This window comes from Pituophis catenifer, unplaced genomic scaffold (genome assembly GCF_029215685.1).
Source record: "Pituophis catenifer annectens isolate HBS135680 unplaced genomic scaffold, rPitCat1.0.hap2 SCAF_4, whole genome shotgun sequence".
Classification (NCBI taxonomy): Eukaryota; Metazoa; Chordata; class Lepidosauria; order Squamata; family Colubridae; genus Pituophis; species Pituophis catenifer.
The window spans coordinates 91,909,206-91,926,103 of NW_027256884.1; the positions used below are offsets into that span (position 1 = coordinate 91,909,206).

Sequence of the window (16,898 nt, forward strand, 5' to 3'; positions counted from 1 at the left end):
CCTTCCTTTCAGGCCTTCACAGTTTTATTAGACTTCTTAAAATCTGATCAGTATTAATCAAAAGAAAGCTTGTTAATGGATTCTGGTCAAGTTGTAAGCTTTTGTATTCACTGTAGTTAATATGTGTTGAAGTATGAGATACAGCCACTAGGAATAATGTACATAATGAAGCAATAGCCAATATACTTAATCATTATTTTAATAATGAAAAAACAACATAAGCTGTACTTGACCACTTCTTCATAGCACAAGACTATTGTTATGATTACTATTCAAAAGTAAGACTTTTGTTCTTGGACAGAAGCAATTCTAAATCAAAACTAGTTTTGGTTGCTTTATTAAATATACTTATAGTTCTGTGTCCAGTTTTTTGTTCATTGTGGGGTTTTTTTTTTTTGTATTTTGCTTACAAACATCATCCAAACCTAATAGTAATGGCTGTTAGCTTTTTGATGCTAAAGAAACTTACATTTTGTTGGAAATGATCCAAGCTCGTGAACAGAACTTTCAGTTTTCTCATACACTGAAATTCAAAGTACCATCTGAACAAATTTTTCTTTTGTATTCTAATCTTCAATATAAAAGTTATTTGCCTTCAGTTAAGTCCTGAACTATTTAATGATTTGAGAGTTATCAATTTAAAAAATGACAATTCTTGTCATCCTTTACCACCAGCCCTGCTGGTATGACTGATAGATTGTACAGTAATCCAAATTCCTGGAGAGTGATGAAAGATTCCAAAATATATTCTCCCCCACCCCAAAAAAAAGTTCCCCAGCTATCTTCAATTAAAAATACCTTAGAAAACATTTATAGGGAAAGAAAATATTTTATTTTTTACCTAAGGAAGAAAAATATTTTTGTTATTTAACTATCCAGTGAAATAGCAATCACAACTTCTGCTCCTAAATCTAAGCAACTGTACATTAAGCAGAATCTTTAAACTTATGTACATTTAAAAAAAAACAACCTAGGATGTTATTTGGAAATGAAACATGGGTTTTGCTGACTGTACAATAGCATTCTTCAAACAAGGCAATGGCTTTGCTGAAATGAACTGTTCTCTTTAACTGCTACCATTCCACCATAAGGAATGTTCTTTTTTCTCTTCCTTTTTAGGTTCAGTAGTAACTAACGAGGAGAATGCAGCTGCTTCATTTGAAGGACATTGTATGTGTCCTTTGTTGCTTGACTGAGCCCCTGATAAAGAGAAAAGATATGATTGGAAAACAAATAATTAGACTTTATTAACCATAGGTTCAGATTCAGTGTTCCTTGTAGCCAGAGTATTAAAGCTAGGGTCTAATAGCAACATTTATAAGAAGAGAAGAATTCAACGTTCTTAACTAGTTGCTTTGTCCAACTTTCTTGCAAGCAAAGGCTGGCAATAGGAACAAAAGGACTTAGAGAATGAAGGGGAGATAAGAACAGTGGATAATTTGCTTTAGGCAGATCTCAGTGAATTAAGAATGAAAGAAATTACAGGGAGGGGTTCTGCTGTTATCTTACCTGATAAAGTTTATCATTGCCTTTGCCACCAACTTTCTAGAAAAAGAAAAAGCCAAGATTAATAACCTTCAGAAGAGGAGTCAAGCAGTTATTTAGTCAGGAATCTCTACATAGGCACAGGAGAGCATGGTCCGATCCCTCCCCTTTGAATGTTGTTAAACCTTACCTAGTCTAGTCCAGGTGCAAACCACCAGTCTAATCTAATAAAATTCTTGTATTATGGACACGAGCAATAAAAATAGTTAACTCTTGTGCGGGGACAGGCCCAACTATAGTCATAGGTTGTGGACTACCTCACAATTTAAGCCAACTGACACAGATGCTATGGAAAAATTATATTCAGAGAACAAATTTGTTTTCTGTTTTGTTCAACTATGGTAGATAATTTTATGTTGATAAAGACAGATTCTCCATAGCTGGTACTTTCTGCTATATTGAATTAATACTATCATTATTCTGCATTATGGAATTGTGGTTCAATGCAGCTCAAAGCAGGAGGCCCCAAACCCCGATCCATGTCCCAGTACCGGACCACAGCCTTTTGGGAATTGGGCTGTGCAAGTGGAGGGCAAGCGTATGAGCACATGAAACTGCATTTGCGCAAATGGCATGCACAAAACTGTCCCCTCTTTCCCCTCCACAGCTTGTCCATGGATCCAGGAAGGTTGGGGACCACTGCCTTAAAGCATAGGACTGAGAAAGCTTGAGTAGAAATGCATGTATAAGATTTGTATAGATGCCCATTTTAAAACACAATTCTGGGTGGTTCACAACAACAAAACCCTGAATTACAAAAACCATAAAACACAAAATCAAACACAATCAAAACCCAGCACCTCACTCATCTTCTTGGGATACTCCAACAACCAATTCAGAACAACTACACTCTACCTCAATTTATTTATTTTATTTATTTATTTATTTATTTATTTGTCAAGCATATATAAGATTACAGATAAGAGTATAAACATGATTATGAATATATGAAATGTATAAACATGATTATGAATACATGAGATGGTTACAAATAAAAGGGATTAGGACAGGGACGGTAGGCATGTTGGTGCACTTACGCATGCCCCTTACAGACCTCCTAGGAATGGGGTGAGGTCAACAGTAGACAGTCTAAGGTTAAAGTTTTGGGGGTTTGGGGAAGAAACCACAGTCAGGTAGTGCATTCCAGGCATTGACCACTCTGTTGCTGAAGTCGTATTTTCTGCAGTTGAGTTTGGAGTGGTTTACATTAAGTTTGTGTCTATTGTGGAAAGCCATGTATTGATGTCCTTTCAGAAGGCTAAAAGAGAATGGGCCTGCCAGAAAAGGCACACTTCAGAGATCCTACTAGATGGCAACAATTCAAGGAAGGGACCTGGAGGTATCTTCCTATCCTATAGGCAAAAATTCTCAGGGACAGGCCGGCATGTAAGACATTAAAGGTAACAACCAGCATCTGGAAGAAACAGGGAGCCAGTGCAACTCATATAACAAAGGATAAGCCTTAAAAGTATCCACTCAGTCCAGAGAAGTGCAACCCTGCCTAGAGTCAACAGTGACAAATTCATGGATGCAGCTACCTTTTGTGCATCTAAAATGATAGAAAATATCACTTACCTCTCCTTTCTTTCCAATTTCACTATATGCTTCACCCATTTTATCCCGCTGTAGGGACTAGCCATGGAAAACAATAAAACAGTATTGGTGAAAAGGAAACTAAGAAGAATCCGTTTTCTCTAGTGTCTTTTCTTACATATTCTGATGTATTTGATTAATCTTTTCACTCTGGCCAATATGTCCTTACTCTTTCTAGGCCAAATTGTAAGAGACATTTCCAAAGATGAAAGTGTTTATGATTCATAAACACAAAAAATAGACTGGTTGATTTTTATATACTTACAGTATACTCCTTTCCTTTCCATCGTGTGAAGAAGTAGTTATGTTACATCCCAGCATAAAGAATTATCTTTTTCAGAACCTTATTCATAAAACTCTGGGAAACGTTGCATATGAAGACAATTTCTTTCCAAACACAGACACATATATCCTTAGTGGATAATTAAGTAAACTATAATAAGTCAATTCTGGAATCTACTCACAGTGTAAACTTTGTCCTGAGGTTTCTTTCTTCTGCGCTAGAAAGAAAGAAAAATTCTCCCAATCATTCTAATATATACCAAGTCTGAAAACATGAGAGAAGGCATGGTGGGAGAGCTGACAGAGAAGTTACATCAAAATCCCTTGCACAACTCTGTCATAACCATTAGAGAAGTCAGTTGTAGATCGATATTATTCATTCCTCAAAGCACAAGGGGGTCATGGTCTTGGGGCTTCCTCCACTAAGCTATGCTTATATGTTTTGTGGCAATTTCCTGCACAGAAAAAATGGTGAAGATACCTGGTTTTCCACAGCCATTTCAAGATCTGCATCTGTTTTTTTTACAGCCAGAGAATCATATTCATCTCTGCGTCCGGTAGATAGTTTCTGCAAGAGAAGAAAAAAAGATGCTACTAGCTACAAGGTCCTTTTGAGTTAACCAATTTTCCCTAAGTTAAGGATGGGTAACTGACAGGATGAGAGAAAATAAAACAAAACCTAATCATCTTTATTTCAACCAAGCCAGAATTTAGTTTTAGGTGAAGCACTACACAAAATAAAGTTTAAAAAAAAGACAAAGTAGATGAAAACATCAGTAAACAGAATTTTCAAAAAAAAAATAGTATTTAATCCCATCCCTCCTCCCCCCCTATTTTCAATTATACTTCAGGTACATGAGCATCTTCATACATACAAACATATTTTTAGCAACACTGTTATGTAGTTTTCTCATTTTATTTAATCTTTGTAGCATCCCGTCTTTCCCATCCAAGGATAAATCTACCACACATTTAAGTGTCCTCTGTGCCTTTTTATCTACCTTATCCCATTATTCACATAAAATTGGAAATTTGTCTTCAAGTTGTGACCACAATTGAGCCTAAAATTTATGTTACTAAGTGAAACATTTGATAAGTGACTTTGCCCCCTTTTATGACTTTGCTTGCCACAGTTGTTAAGCAAATCATTGCATTTGTTAAATTAGTAATCCCGTTGTTAAATTAATCTGGTTTCTCCATTGACTTTGCTTGTCAGAAGGTCCCAGAAGGTGACTCCAGGACATTGCAGTCATCATAAATATGAACCAGTTGCCAATCATCTGAATTTTGATCCGGTGATCATGGGGATACTGCATCGGTCATATGTGTGAAAAAGGATCATAAGTTACTTTTTTCAGTGCCGTTGTAACTTTGAATGGTCACTAAATGAACTGTTGTAAATTGAGAACTGCCTGTATAGAACTTCTCATGAACTGATTTCATCCCTAACCCTGCTCACCCATTATTCTCACTTTAAATAGTAAATGTTCATTATTCAGCTATAAAGTTATCCCAATGTCGTTTGAGGACAGGTGGGGGGGGGGGGAAGGTAAGCATACAAAGTACTATTTAGTGCTGCCTTAAACCTCTTATAATATATTCTGTGAACCTTAAGCAACCATGTGATATTAAAAAGGAAACCAAAGCCACCACATACAGAGTTTTCATAGCAGCATCCCTATATGGGTGCCACAGTTTTTTTGTTTTTTCTTCAGCAGGACTTAGACCGTTCTTCTAATGGATAATTAAATATTGGGGGATGGAATTTTCAGGAATATGGTGTTTTGCAAGTGCTTCTTAGTTGGAAGTGTTCCTTGCCAAATGTTTTGGTTTGAATTCCTTACCATTGCTATTCTATGAATCCCAATTGATGTGAGTAAAATCTAAAACATTGGCAGAGTTCTCTCTTTCTCTTTATCTATCTATCCGTCTAGAGCAGGAGTGTCAAACTCGTGGACTGGATGTGTCACACGCTGATCACAATCACCCCCGGTTTAGTGAAGGGGGTGACCATGTCGCCACGACTTTGACACCCCTGATCTAGAGAGAGAGACAGAATATGTGTCCTTCAGAAAGCCTATTGAATAAGCAAAATCCTATATCAAGTAAACCACTACAATTATCTTAATTAAAAATTAGCTATATAACTATGGCCTGGAAGTTCTACTACAGTTGCACGCAAGAACCTCCCCATCCTTTAGTTTTGCATTTGGTAATTTTGGAAGAAGAAGGTAGTAGGGAATTCCTATACTATACTAAAAGGAATCATTTTGACTTGATCCCCTGACTAAATCACATTGGATTCTACAGGCAGACTGATATTTCAATCTTTTCCCTTGTATGTTGTCTCATCACTTTAATTCATTTGCAGCAGTGCTGGGTTCTATAGAACCGGTAGTAAACTGGCGGGAGGCTCCGCCCACTGACACCTACATCATCAGAAGTGATCTGCGCATGCGATCCCGTTGCGAACTGGTAGTAAAGGTAAGTAAAACCCACCCCTTATTTGCAGATGTCAGATTATATAAGAGACATAAGAAACTCACTACTTACATTATATATGTCATTTGCATTTTGAGAAGGTTTGGATTCAGTGGAGCGATTGCCTAGCTGGAAAAAATATGGACAAACATGTAATATATGAGCTTTTACTCACAAAACTGCCCATTTCTATTCCAAAGGCCACTAGGGATTTATGAAATAGTGACAGTGTATTATTGAGCCTTCAGCTAACGGTATATATTAGCTCCTCCCAAATGTACTGGAACTGCATTTCCCAGAATTCCCTGCAGGTAGGACACCAAGTTACGGTAGGCTACTATACTTTCCTTTGTTTCATTTTTTAAGATTTCTTAATTCTGGTTCTCTCCATAAAACACAAGCTTATTGTTAAAAGTAGCAATATCGAACAAAACAAAAACAAAACAGTTGTTCCAACTCTCCAACTCTTATTTTTAGTTATTCGTTATTAACAATTTCCCACCTTTTCCAAACTGTTTACAAACAATATCTGCCTAGTAGTCTTCCCAACTGAATATGCCTCCTCCCTGAAGTGGAACTTCAGCTTCCATAATACTGCAAGGCACTGTGGCCCCTGCAGGATGCAATGCAATATAGCTGGGAAGCACAAGATTGGGAAAAGTGATGTAAATCTGCAAAATCTGAGAGCAAGAACTAATAATAAAGAAACATTTTGACTGGGTATTGAACTCTGGGTTAAGATACAGAAGGATAATCTTTCTATATTAGTTATATGACAACACTGCAGTGTTGCAAAACTGTTGCAGTGAAAGTTGATTTCACAGAGGAACCTCTCTTAATTTCCACTTCTAATGTTTACATCAATGTTCAAACATACAATTGAAAGGATTAAGGTCACAGGGACCTTTTTTCCTTCAGGTTCCTCTGGTCAGACTGTGTGTATGTAAAAATAAATAAATAAATAAATCTCTCTGAAAAAAATCTTACCTTTACTTTCATGAAAAGGGCTGTGATGATGATAGCATATATTAAAAGGATCCCATCCAGAATGTAGCACAGCTTTGGATCTGTTAATCCCAGTGCATCAGCATCTGTTTTTTTTTTTTAAAAAAACCAAAAAACTCCAATAAGTCAGTTCTACAGAGAAAGGATTTAAAACAAACCAGGAGTTCAGCCTTCCATAAACGAATGATCTCAAGATTACAATTACTACTTTCTCAATCAGCAGGCCTATTGCTTGACGATTTTTAAGCAACTTCCATTTTTGTCAACTCATGGGGGAATCAGAAAGTTACATATTGCCATGCATGTTTTACAGACCTGGCTATTCGTAATAAAAAAAAGTAATTTGTTGTTGAGGTAATATAAAGCCCCTCATTGTTATTATTTTACATAACAATGGTTCAATGATTCTAGAATATCCAGGCTCCCCAGAAAAACATCACACTAAAATTCCAGTAAAATTAATGCGCCATAGATCATTGCAACTAATTTGTCCTACTGGACAAGGGTCATAACCGACGCCACCTTTTTTCAAGATTTGGCCCATGTTCTTTATTCCAAACACAATTGAGGCCACCATTTAATGACTCAATAATACTATATACAGCAGAAATAGACAATCTTATCTTAGCCAAGGGCTATACTTGTCTTTAAGTGATATGTTAAAGGCTGGTCAGTACATTAAAAAAGAAAAACTCAAGTTGATTACATACACTTTAATTAAATATTAATCCTCTATGTAATCATTTTCTCTTTTTGTGGCATTAAAAATTATAGTTCTCCATCAGCTTTAAGAGGCTCACTCAGGATTTTGTTTTGCTCCCTAATCTAGAAGTATTTCCATATTTATTTATCATTTATTAGATCTATAAACTGTCTGTTTCGTTACTGAGAGATCTCTAAAACAAGCATCCAATATCTAAAGATATTCCATTATATGCTGCAGTATTCCTCTTCATCTTGTGGCGTGATTGTAATATTTGACTTGGACTGAAAAGACTCAGGTTTATGCCTCTCCTTTTTCACAAAGATCACTGGTTGACTTTGGATCAGGATTCTCAGCCAAAACTACTTCACAAGACTGTAATTATAGAGATAAAAATAGAGGACATCTCAACATATGCCACCTTGAGGTTTTTAGAATTTTAGAAATGTTTACATCAACTACATTGAAGAATAAGCATGCCAAAGACCAACTTTCTCTTCTATTGGTACCACAGCAACAGTTATTCAGCACACAAAAGAAAATAGCTATATTGGATATTCTTCACATAGTCAGTGGTTATCTTTGCAGATCATGCAAGCATGATTAAATACATAAACTCCAATTGATTCTGTTCGCATAAAATGTTAAGCTATAGCCATGATTTGCAAACCACAGTGGTGGAATATGTGTACATGCTGAGTCACAAACTCCATATTGTTTATAGTGTTATGAGAATCCATCTTTCATTCATTTCTTTTAGAAAAATAGAACTCGATATTCCAATGTCCAACCATCCCCTACCTTTGATATTCTTTGGAAAGTGTAGCCTTATTTTTAGTTACCACGGCATTACCCAATTAAATAAGCAATAAAAGCACTAAATTAAACTTTCAGTTATGTTAATCAGCCAACATTTTTCTCACTTGATTTTTTTTCACTAATACTATTGGTCACTGGGAAAATGCTTTGAAAAATATTGTCCACTGGAATCAGTGTAGATCATGGTATACTTTTTACCATATTTTTCAAACTAAGGGCCACAATTAGTTTATCAATAATATGAGATGTTCTTACTCCTAAGATAAGATTGGTGGGGCTTAAGCACAAAGTAAATTTTATCTAATTGAATGGAAATTTAAATTAAAAACCATGCAATTGCTGCCATCATTTTCATATATGTTGAATAGTTTTTCCATTTTGTCGTGTTAAAATATAATTAAATGGAAAGTTTCAGAGAAGCTTTAGAGGCTTATCCAAGGTTTTGGGATGAGAACAGGGTCTTATGCAGCCTCACAAGTGCGCAAATTACACATCCCTGGGGTAGAAAATGCTAAACTAGATGATAAAAAAAGCTTTTATCAGGATAAAGCCGTTTCCTCTGTTCCATTTCTTCTGAGCCAGCCACCTGCCTTGTGGTTTTCTGAATTGGCAGGTTCATTTAGGCACGATTCTCAAAACTGCCTCATAGAAACACCTATTATCATACTGCTATGTTGATATAATATAAAGCCTCTCCTCACTGCTATTATTTTTGGTATAATGATCAATGCTGCATTACTTTGCTTGAAAGGCTGCCACAAACTCATTTTCGGAACAAACATCTGAATGGAAATATATCTTCAAATCTGTATTTAATCAACTAATAGACATTTCCCATTCTCTTAGATAAATACGAATCTGGCATCAAAGTACTCACTGATCCATTGGGATGAAGCTCATGCCTCTTTTTTTTAATGAAGGTCATTAAATTGAATAAAATATCACCTTGAAGGAAACTTTATATGCTATAGTTAAAATGGAGTTCAGTTTGACATCAGTACAGAGTTCCCTTAATTGATTGTGGTATGCAGTGTGGTTACTCAGAAATGTTTTCAAACCTCTTTTCAAGACTGACAGCTGGGGCTCCTTCCTGCAAGGTTTCTTTTGCTAAGTTTCTGTATCAAGATTGTGTGTTAGGCCAATGTAGTTCTTGGGCTGAGAAAGGGGGCAAATTTTGCAACGGTAACTATATTAATACAGTCTGAATTCCAGGAAAAAGGAAAACAGATGGTGAAGAAAGGTAGGTTCACTCTCCTCCTAGAAGAGGAATACTCTTACAATATCCTGAAATCTTCATAGCAAAGATTGAGTATCCAGCAATCATGCAAATCTGGAAGAAGGATTATCCACACGCCTGTCACCTAGGTTTGCAAAGGTGTGCAGTAGCAGCCATCTAAATGTTTGTTGACAACCTGGAGCAGCCTTTCCTAATTAGATTCTCTCCAAATGCATGTCACTTCCACTTCTTTTGTTTTAACAAAAAATGTTTAATAAATACAAAGATTTCCAGAGCCAAGACATATTTCATTAATATACCAATGTTACCTATCCAATGGGTTGATGTAGCTCTAAACAGGAGCAAGGCAAATACTGGTTCCTATGAAACTTCACAAAGCAGGAACTGGACTTCTTTCTGTAATCAGCACTGACTGGACTATGCCCAAAGGAAGAAAAATAGCACACTACAATAAAATCCACTCCCAGCCTCTGAAGCCAGTTTAGGATATCATGAACAATGGTATCAAAAGCTGCCTATAGCTTCTCAGTCAAGAAGACTGTGAGAATGGATATACCCCTTCCATCCTGCTCGCACCACAAGCACTATGGATGCTCTTTCAGTCCCATCCGGGTCTGAATCGTAACTGAAATGGTTCTAGAATACTTTGAAGCTGCTGCATGACCAATTCTCCAAAACCTTCCCCAAAAATGGAAGGTTGAAGTCTGGACAAAAATCCCCAGTACTGTTGGGTATTATAACAATTTCTTGAGGGGGGGATGAACCAAGAGATGGTGGGGAAAAAAACCCTTTTCAAGGAGGAATTCACCACCGCTGAAACCCAATCACAGATCATCTTCAGAAAGACTTAGCCAACCAAGACAGACATGGATCTAATATCCAGATGGCCAAACTACAGTAACAATTATGAGAATCCTTAATCTTACTGAGATTTATTTCCATTCAAGGAAATGTGAAAGTGGTATTCTCGTTCATTACCTCTCAATCAATGGTTCTTTTTTTGAGTGAAAACCTACATTTCTTATCCATGTTCAGAGTTTCCTTGGATTAAAAAAATATATACTGATAATATTCCACCAATAAACTATATGAACTTTCAGGTCTTCTTTGTATATGTACCCTCACTGAAGTTATTATGCCAGAGTATGTCCTATTAAACCTACTGTGAGAGGTGATTGACCTAGCTCCATGATGGCGAACCTATGGCATGTGTGCCACAGATGGCACGTGGAGCCATATCAGTGGGCACACAAGCTCAGCTGATTTTTAGGCCTTCTGGGCCCACTGGAAGTAGGGAAACAGCCTGTTTCCTCACTCTGGAGGGCCTGGGTGATGAGGAAGGTCCATTTTTTGCTCTCCCCAGGCTCCAGAGCCTTTCTAGAAGCTTGGGGAGGGCGAAAAAGGCCTTCCCCACCCACCCACCCACCCCGGAGGCCCTCCAAAGGCTGGAAACGGCCCATTTGCCAACTTCTGGTGGGACCACAGTGGCATTACTTTTTACAGACATAGTAATATATTATCTGAAACTTCAGCAATGAAAACAAAATACCTAGACTTACAAGAATTATCATTCTGTTGATAAAGACCATAATCTCATATTTATTTATAAGCATCTAGAGTTGAAACAGCAAGCAAAAGCCAATGCTTTTCTTCTTTTCCTGATGCAAAAACCAACCCCACCCCCTCAACCACAGCAGGAAGACACAAGAAACCTGTAGAGCAAAGTAGAACTACGTCACACCAATGTTGAATTGATCTTATGTGAGCAGTATGCTTAAGACAACCTAAATGATTTCCTCATACAAGATCCTCACTAGGTTTTCTCCCCATCAACATTGGCTGATGGATTTCACTAGTATGAAAGCCACTTCCTCAACAGGGTGCAACCTTAAGTTATGCCCAATGTGATTTTCATAGCTAAATTTATTGAAATGCTACTCAGTGGGAAAGAAGCTGAATGAGCCATTAAGGCATGCTGTATTGAAAAAGTGAAGTGATACAGAGCTCTAGAAGGCTTAGCTTTAGCAGAATTTAAAAAAACAGGGAAAAGATCAGAAACAAACTCAGGATGATAAAAAGAACAGAGACAGTGAGGCCAGAATTCTATCCACTTACTTAGGAATAGATGTCCATTGAACTGTTATATTGTACTTATCACTGAACAGATATGTATTACTATATATTGCCAAACCACTGATCCACCAGATTTTCTCTGCAATGTAAAGTTTTACTGATGATATTGTAACAACATTTTTGAGAAGGTCATATCTCTGAAACATTTCCTGCTCTGCCTTTGTTAGGGTGGGATAAATGTTTACTCAGTACAAGCCTGAGGAAAGTCCCATGACAAATGAAATCAAAAATAAAGAATCGAAAGGACACCAAAATCACCAAGTTACTAACTTCTATGGGAATAAATTCTATAAAAGTGCCAGAATCAATACAGCTGTCCACTCAGTTGCCACAGCCCTGCCTCAGGGGCTGCGACACTTGGAAATTACACTTAGCTATAAAGGTGAGCTGACTGTGTGACCAGGTTGAAGAAAGAACAGCCCAAGGCTGTATGTGCTATACCATATGATACCTTACACCCTAGGCTTTCCAGATTGTGAGGTGTAGATCCCTTGGGGAAGTGCTGATAGAGTCCAGAGGAGGTGCGAAGAACCTTTTAGCTACATTATTACCATAAATCTACCTTTCCCAAAGTTTCACTGTATTATTTTTATCTTTCATTTATGTTCATTTTGGTACTTAGGGTTTTAGGGCACATGTAGACCACCTAAATTACCCTAGAGGACTACTAGCTTTGATGACGTATTGATAATAATTGGAGGAAATTGACACTTTCTTCAGAACCCAGTAATTATTGAACAAATAATTCACTTTTCTCCCTCTCCCTAATACACATGCATGTACAAGTACATATAATTATCCATTTTCCTGACAGAACAATTAATCATTGGAACAACTTGCCTCCAGAAGTTGTGAATTCTTCAACACTGGAAGTTTTTAAGAAGAGTCTCTCCCAACTCTGTTATTCTATTCTATTTTTCTAATTTGGTATCTTTATGTGCACCAGAGATATTATTGCTGTCTTGAGCTATTTACCTAGAGAAACTGAACTTTCCAGTTATTTCAGATATCAATCATTGAAAGCTCTTTTGTCATTTCACACAGAAAAGTATGGAGCTCTTCAGATCTTTAGCAACAATTCCCAGAAAAGCAGCACTTCGTTTTTGTTTTCCTATGGCAAATAAACTAGCTATCACTGCCTTAATGGCATAATTAAAACTGTGCCTGATACCTATCTCCATTCACACTTTTGTTCCTAAAGGATTATATCTAACAGGAAAGAAACAATACAGAGATACCTTATGATGCTATTCTTTCAGTAATTCTTCCCCTTAAACTGATCCCTTACATGCTGCTCTTCATATTTATTAATGCAGCCTTCTTTACAATTTTTTCTCTTTTCATTGTATTCTGCCTGCCTTTCTTTTTCAGCTTAATTGATTCCCCAGCCAACATTTATTTCCTTTTTCTTTTTCATGTTATTCTCCTTTTTATCCTTTTTTTAAAAAAAAGAGTTTATAAAGGCATACTTGTTTTCTTTTTTGATAAGGAGAAAATGCATCTCATTGAAAATAGGGACGTATATCAATGCCAGAATGGTGAACTAGAGGGCTCTTATCAAGAAGAATAGTGTATGTATGTATGTATGTATGTATGTATGTATGTATGTATGTATGTATGTATATATATATATATACATTAGATATATTTACAAACTGCATCAAGCCATAATATGTTGTGTTTTGGCTCAAACATTATGTGAACCCAGTAATTGTGGTTATAAAACCAAGCCTTCATTTCTATGAAGAAGAACCAATTCAAAATATGATTTAGAATTTGAAATGATCAGATGGATCAATATTTTTGACTTTAACCTGACCCTACCCTAAGTCTAACTAATTTATTAAAATATATTCCCAAAATTTATTTGGGCTACACTATCTTATTTAAGAAGGAAATGCAGTGGCTCAGTGGCTAAGATGCTGAGCTTGTCGATCAGAAAGTTTGGCGGTTCGGCAGTTCAAATCCCTAACACCACCTAACGGACTGAGCTCCCGTTACTTGCCCCAGCTTCTGCCAACCTAGCAGTTCGAAAGCATGTAAAAATGCAAATAGAAAAATAGGGACCACCTTTGGTGGGAAGGTAACAGTGTTCTGTGCTTTAGTCATGCCGGCCACATGACCACGGAATCATCATCAGACAGCGCTGGCTCTTTGGCTTAGAAACAGACATGAGCACTGCCCCCTAGAGTCGGGAACGACTAGCACCTATGTGTGAGGGGAACCTTTACCTTTACCTTTATCTTATTTAAGACTCTCAGCAAAGGAAAAAGAATAATTGGGATTAGTAAGAAAGAAAGCTTTGGAATCAAATAAATATTCTGTCTTTGATCTCTCACTAAAATGTGTGTATGTCTTAGTGCATTGCATGAGTTCAATTATTACACTTTTTTCAAGAAACTACAATTAAAATAAACTATGCCTTATTGCCGAGGTCTCCTACATCTTGGAGGTAATTGACACTTTGAAATCTGTTCTTGTTACACTGCTTACTCTGAGTACCTTCCCTAATAAATGTTTCCAGTTACAAAGTACAACTAGTCTTCCACTTAAAACAGCTCACTTAATGACTGTTCGAAGTTACAACATCATTGAAAAAAGTAATTTACGACTGTTTTTCACACCTATGACCATTGCAGCATGTGATCAAAATTCAGACGCTTGGCAGATGACTCATATTTATGACAGTTGTAGTATCCCAGGATCATGTGATCACTTTTTGCAGCCTACTGACCAGCAGTCAATGGGGAAGCCAGATTCACTTAACAACTTTGGCAAGAAAAGTCATAAAATGGGGCCAAATTCACTTCACTATTTCAGTTAATAATGAAGTTAGTTAGTAAATTTTGAACTCAATTGTGGTTGTAAGTTGAGGACTACTTGTAGGTGTGATTCCTTACCTCTTCTAAACTCCCAAGGTCTCTCTACATCATGGTTCCCTGTATTTTTTATAAATAAAGGAGCAAACTTCCTAAGAATTGAGTTATAGATTCCTACCACTTTAAATTGGAACTTGCTAATTTCTAATGTAAAAAAAGAAATAAAAGAATTTAAAAAAAACACCAGGTGAGTCATAAAACATGAGAAGTGCCAGGAGGGATATCTATGGGCACATATGAACTATATGAGATATCATGCTCGGTACCCAGATTTTAAAACAATGTGAGAAGCCATTCTATAAAAACTTAAGTTGTCTTTCACATTTGCACCTATTCCAAACATGCCCTGGCAATATTATTATTATTATTTTGCCATATCCCTCTGGTACTGTCTTTGCCTTGTCCCTTTCCCATGCATGGGATAGTCTTAAGGCTGTACCAAAATTAAAATAGTATTTTCCTTTTATTCCGTATCATCCACACAGTATATCAATATGTATCAAATCTGCTTTATAACTCTGGAGGAGCTCAGCCTGAATTATGACTTTGTAGTAATGAAGGGGGATTTGCATATCTCAATATCACTAAGAGCTACACCATCTGGAGGATACACTGTCAGAAGGGTCAGCTATAGATAAGGAATCATACTAAATATGATCCATTACACAAATAAATTATAACTCACCCTAATATATTCTATAATTCACACCCAGAACAATGACAACATCATGCTGGAAAACGAGCAGCATTCAACAAGCTATTAAAGACGAGCAGGGGCAAATGTGAGATGTGCTTGAGGTTATGATGAGGCTGGATTAAAAATGAAAGAATATCTATCTGCTGATGTGGTCAGAGGCAAAAAGGAAACTCAGTGCTACAAAGATGTATATTACTGGTACCTGAATCAAAACAAACCTGATATTGTCAGAGCAGAAATGTCAGGATTCAATATTGACATTCTGGGGTCAATGGGCCATATCTGACATAGGAGGACCAGGCTTTCTATAATATTGAAAAAAATCAGAGGAAATTAAGTACCCATAGTTATTTTTACAAGGGTGTCAAAGCCCCGTACTCTGTTACAGTTCCAAAAAGTATTGAACAATGGGTATTTGGATGATATTCAGATATTTATAAGTCTTTTAATTTTGGGGAGTGACCCAGAAGTGAATAAAAGATAGGTGGCTTTATAAATGTTAAAAACAAACAAACAAATAATCATAATAACAAGTAGATATCTAACAGGAATCCAAGACAAGACAAGCAACATTACTATGATCCAAGTACATGTACATCTGCAGATACCATGGGTTGAATGACTCTAGCATGACTTGCAAGATCCTCGTGACAGACCTCTAAAACAAATCATACTAATGAACAGCAGTTGGAATGATAAAGTTGGAAGTCAACTAGCATCTGGAATAGCAGGAAATTTTGGTCTTGGTGTATGAAAGACAAGCACACAAAGTTCTGGTATATCTAAATAAGCAATGCAAAGAAACTTAGGATAATAATTAAATGGAAAATATATTGATTTCAGAAAAATTCAAAAATTAAGATACTCTTTTAGGAAAAAGTGGGCTCAATAAGTGATTTAGATGGTAATCCGGAGCTGGTTTGATACAGTAGATAAATTGCTGGACTAGAAATCAGGAAACTGTGAGTTCTTGGCATCCCTTAGGCACGAAAGCCAGCTGGGTTAGTCATTCTCTCTCAGTTCAGTTACCTCACAGGGTGTTTTGTAAGAAAAAATAGGAGGCAGGAATATTGCATATGTTTGCTGTTTTGAGGTATATAATTGTAATGAATTATTAGAATTATAAATAATAATTAAATAATTAAATATATAATTTATTAAATAATGAACCGATTGGAGAAAAAGACAAAAAGAAGTGACACGAATACATGGAAGAATTATATAGAAAAATCCCCAAATCAATGGTATCTATAAAAGTTTGAATACTGAACCATAGCCAGACGTTTTTTAAAATGAAATTCAATTGGCTCTAAAAATAACAACATAGCCGCAGGGGACGGTGACAAAATGGATTTGCTTTGGGTTCCCTAAATTAAGCATTTTCAATTAGCTGGACTCAGGAGGCAGCATACAAGCAACAAATAATAACAGAGAAAGAAAGAGCACCAACTTACAATGTACTGTATTATATCACATATTAGGCACCTATAGAAAAAACATTACTGAATTGGAACAATTTATTTC

At 36.5% G+C, this 16,898-nt stretch overlaps 1 protein-coding gene across 1 annotated transcript in view; it reads right to left on the reverse strand.

The window, feature by feature from the left end:
- Positions 1-910: 910 nt before the first annotated feature.
- CD247 (CD247 molecule) overlaps positions 911-16,898 on the reverse strand; it is a 28,542-nt gene continuing 12,554 nt past the window's right edge. Inside the window, exons 2-8 of the mRNA XM_070943724.1 lie at positions 6,889-6,992; positions 5,974-6,030; positions 3,902-3,988; positions 3,603-3,638; positions 3,121-3,177; positions 1,510-1,545; positions 911-1,200 (exon numbers count right to left, since the gene is read on the reverse strand). Coding sequence (XP_070799825.1) covers positions 1,132-1,200; positions 1,510-1,545; positions 3,121-3,177; positions 3,603-3,638; positions 3,902-3,988; positions 5,974-6,030; positions 6,889-6,992 — 446 coding nt within the window. The 3' untranslated portion in view covers positions 911-1,131. The remainder of the gene's footprint in view (positions 1,201-1,509; positions 1,546-3,120; positions 3,178-3,602; positions 3,639-3,901; positions 3,989-5,973; positions 6,031-6,888; positions 6,993-16,898) is intronic.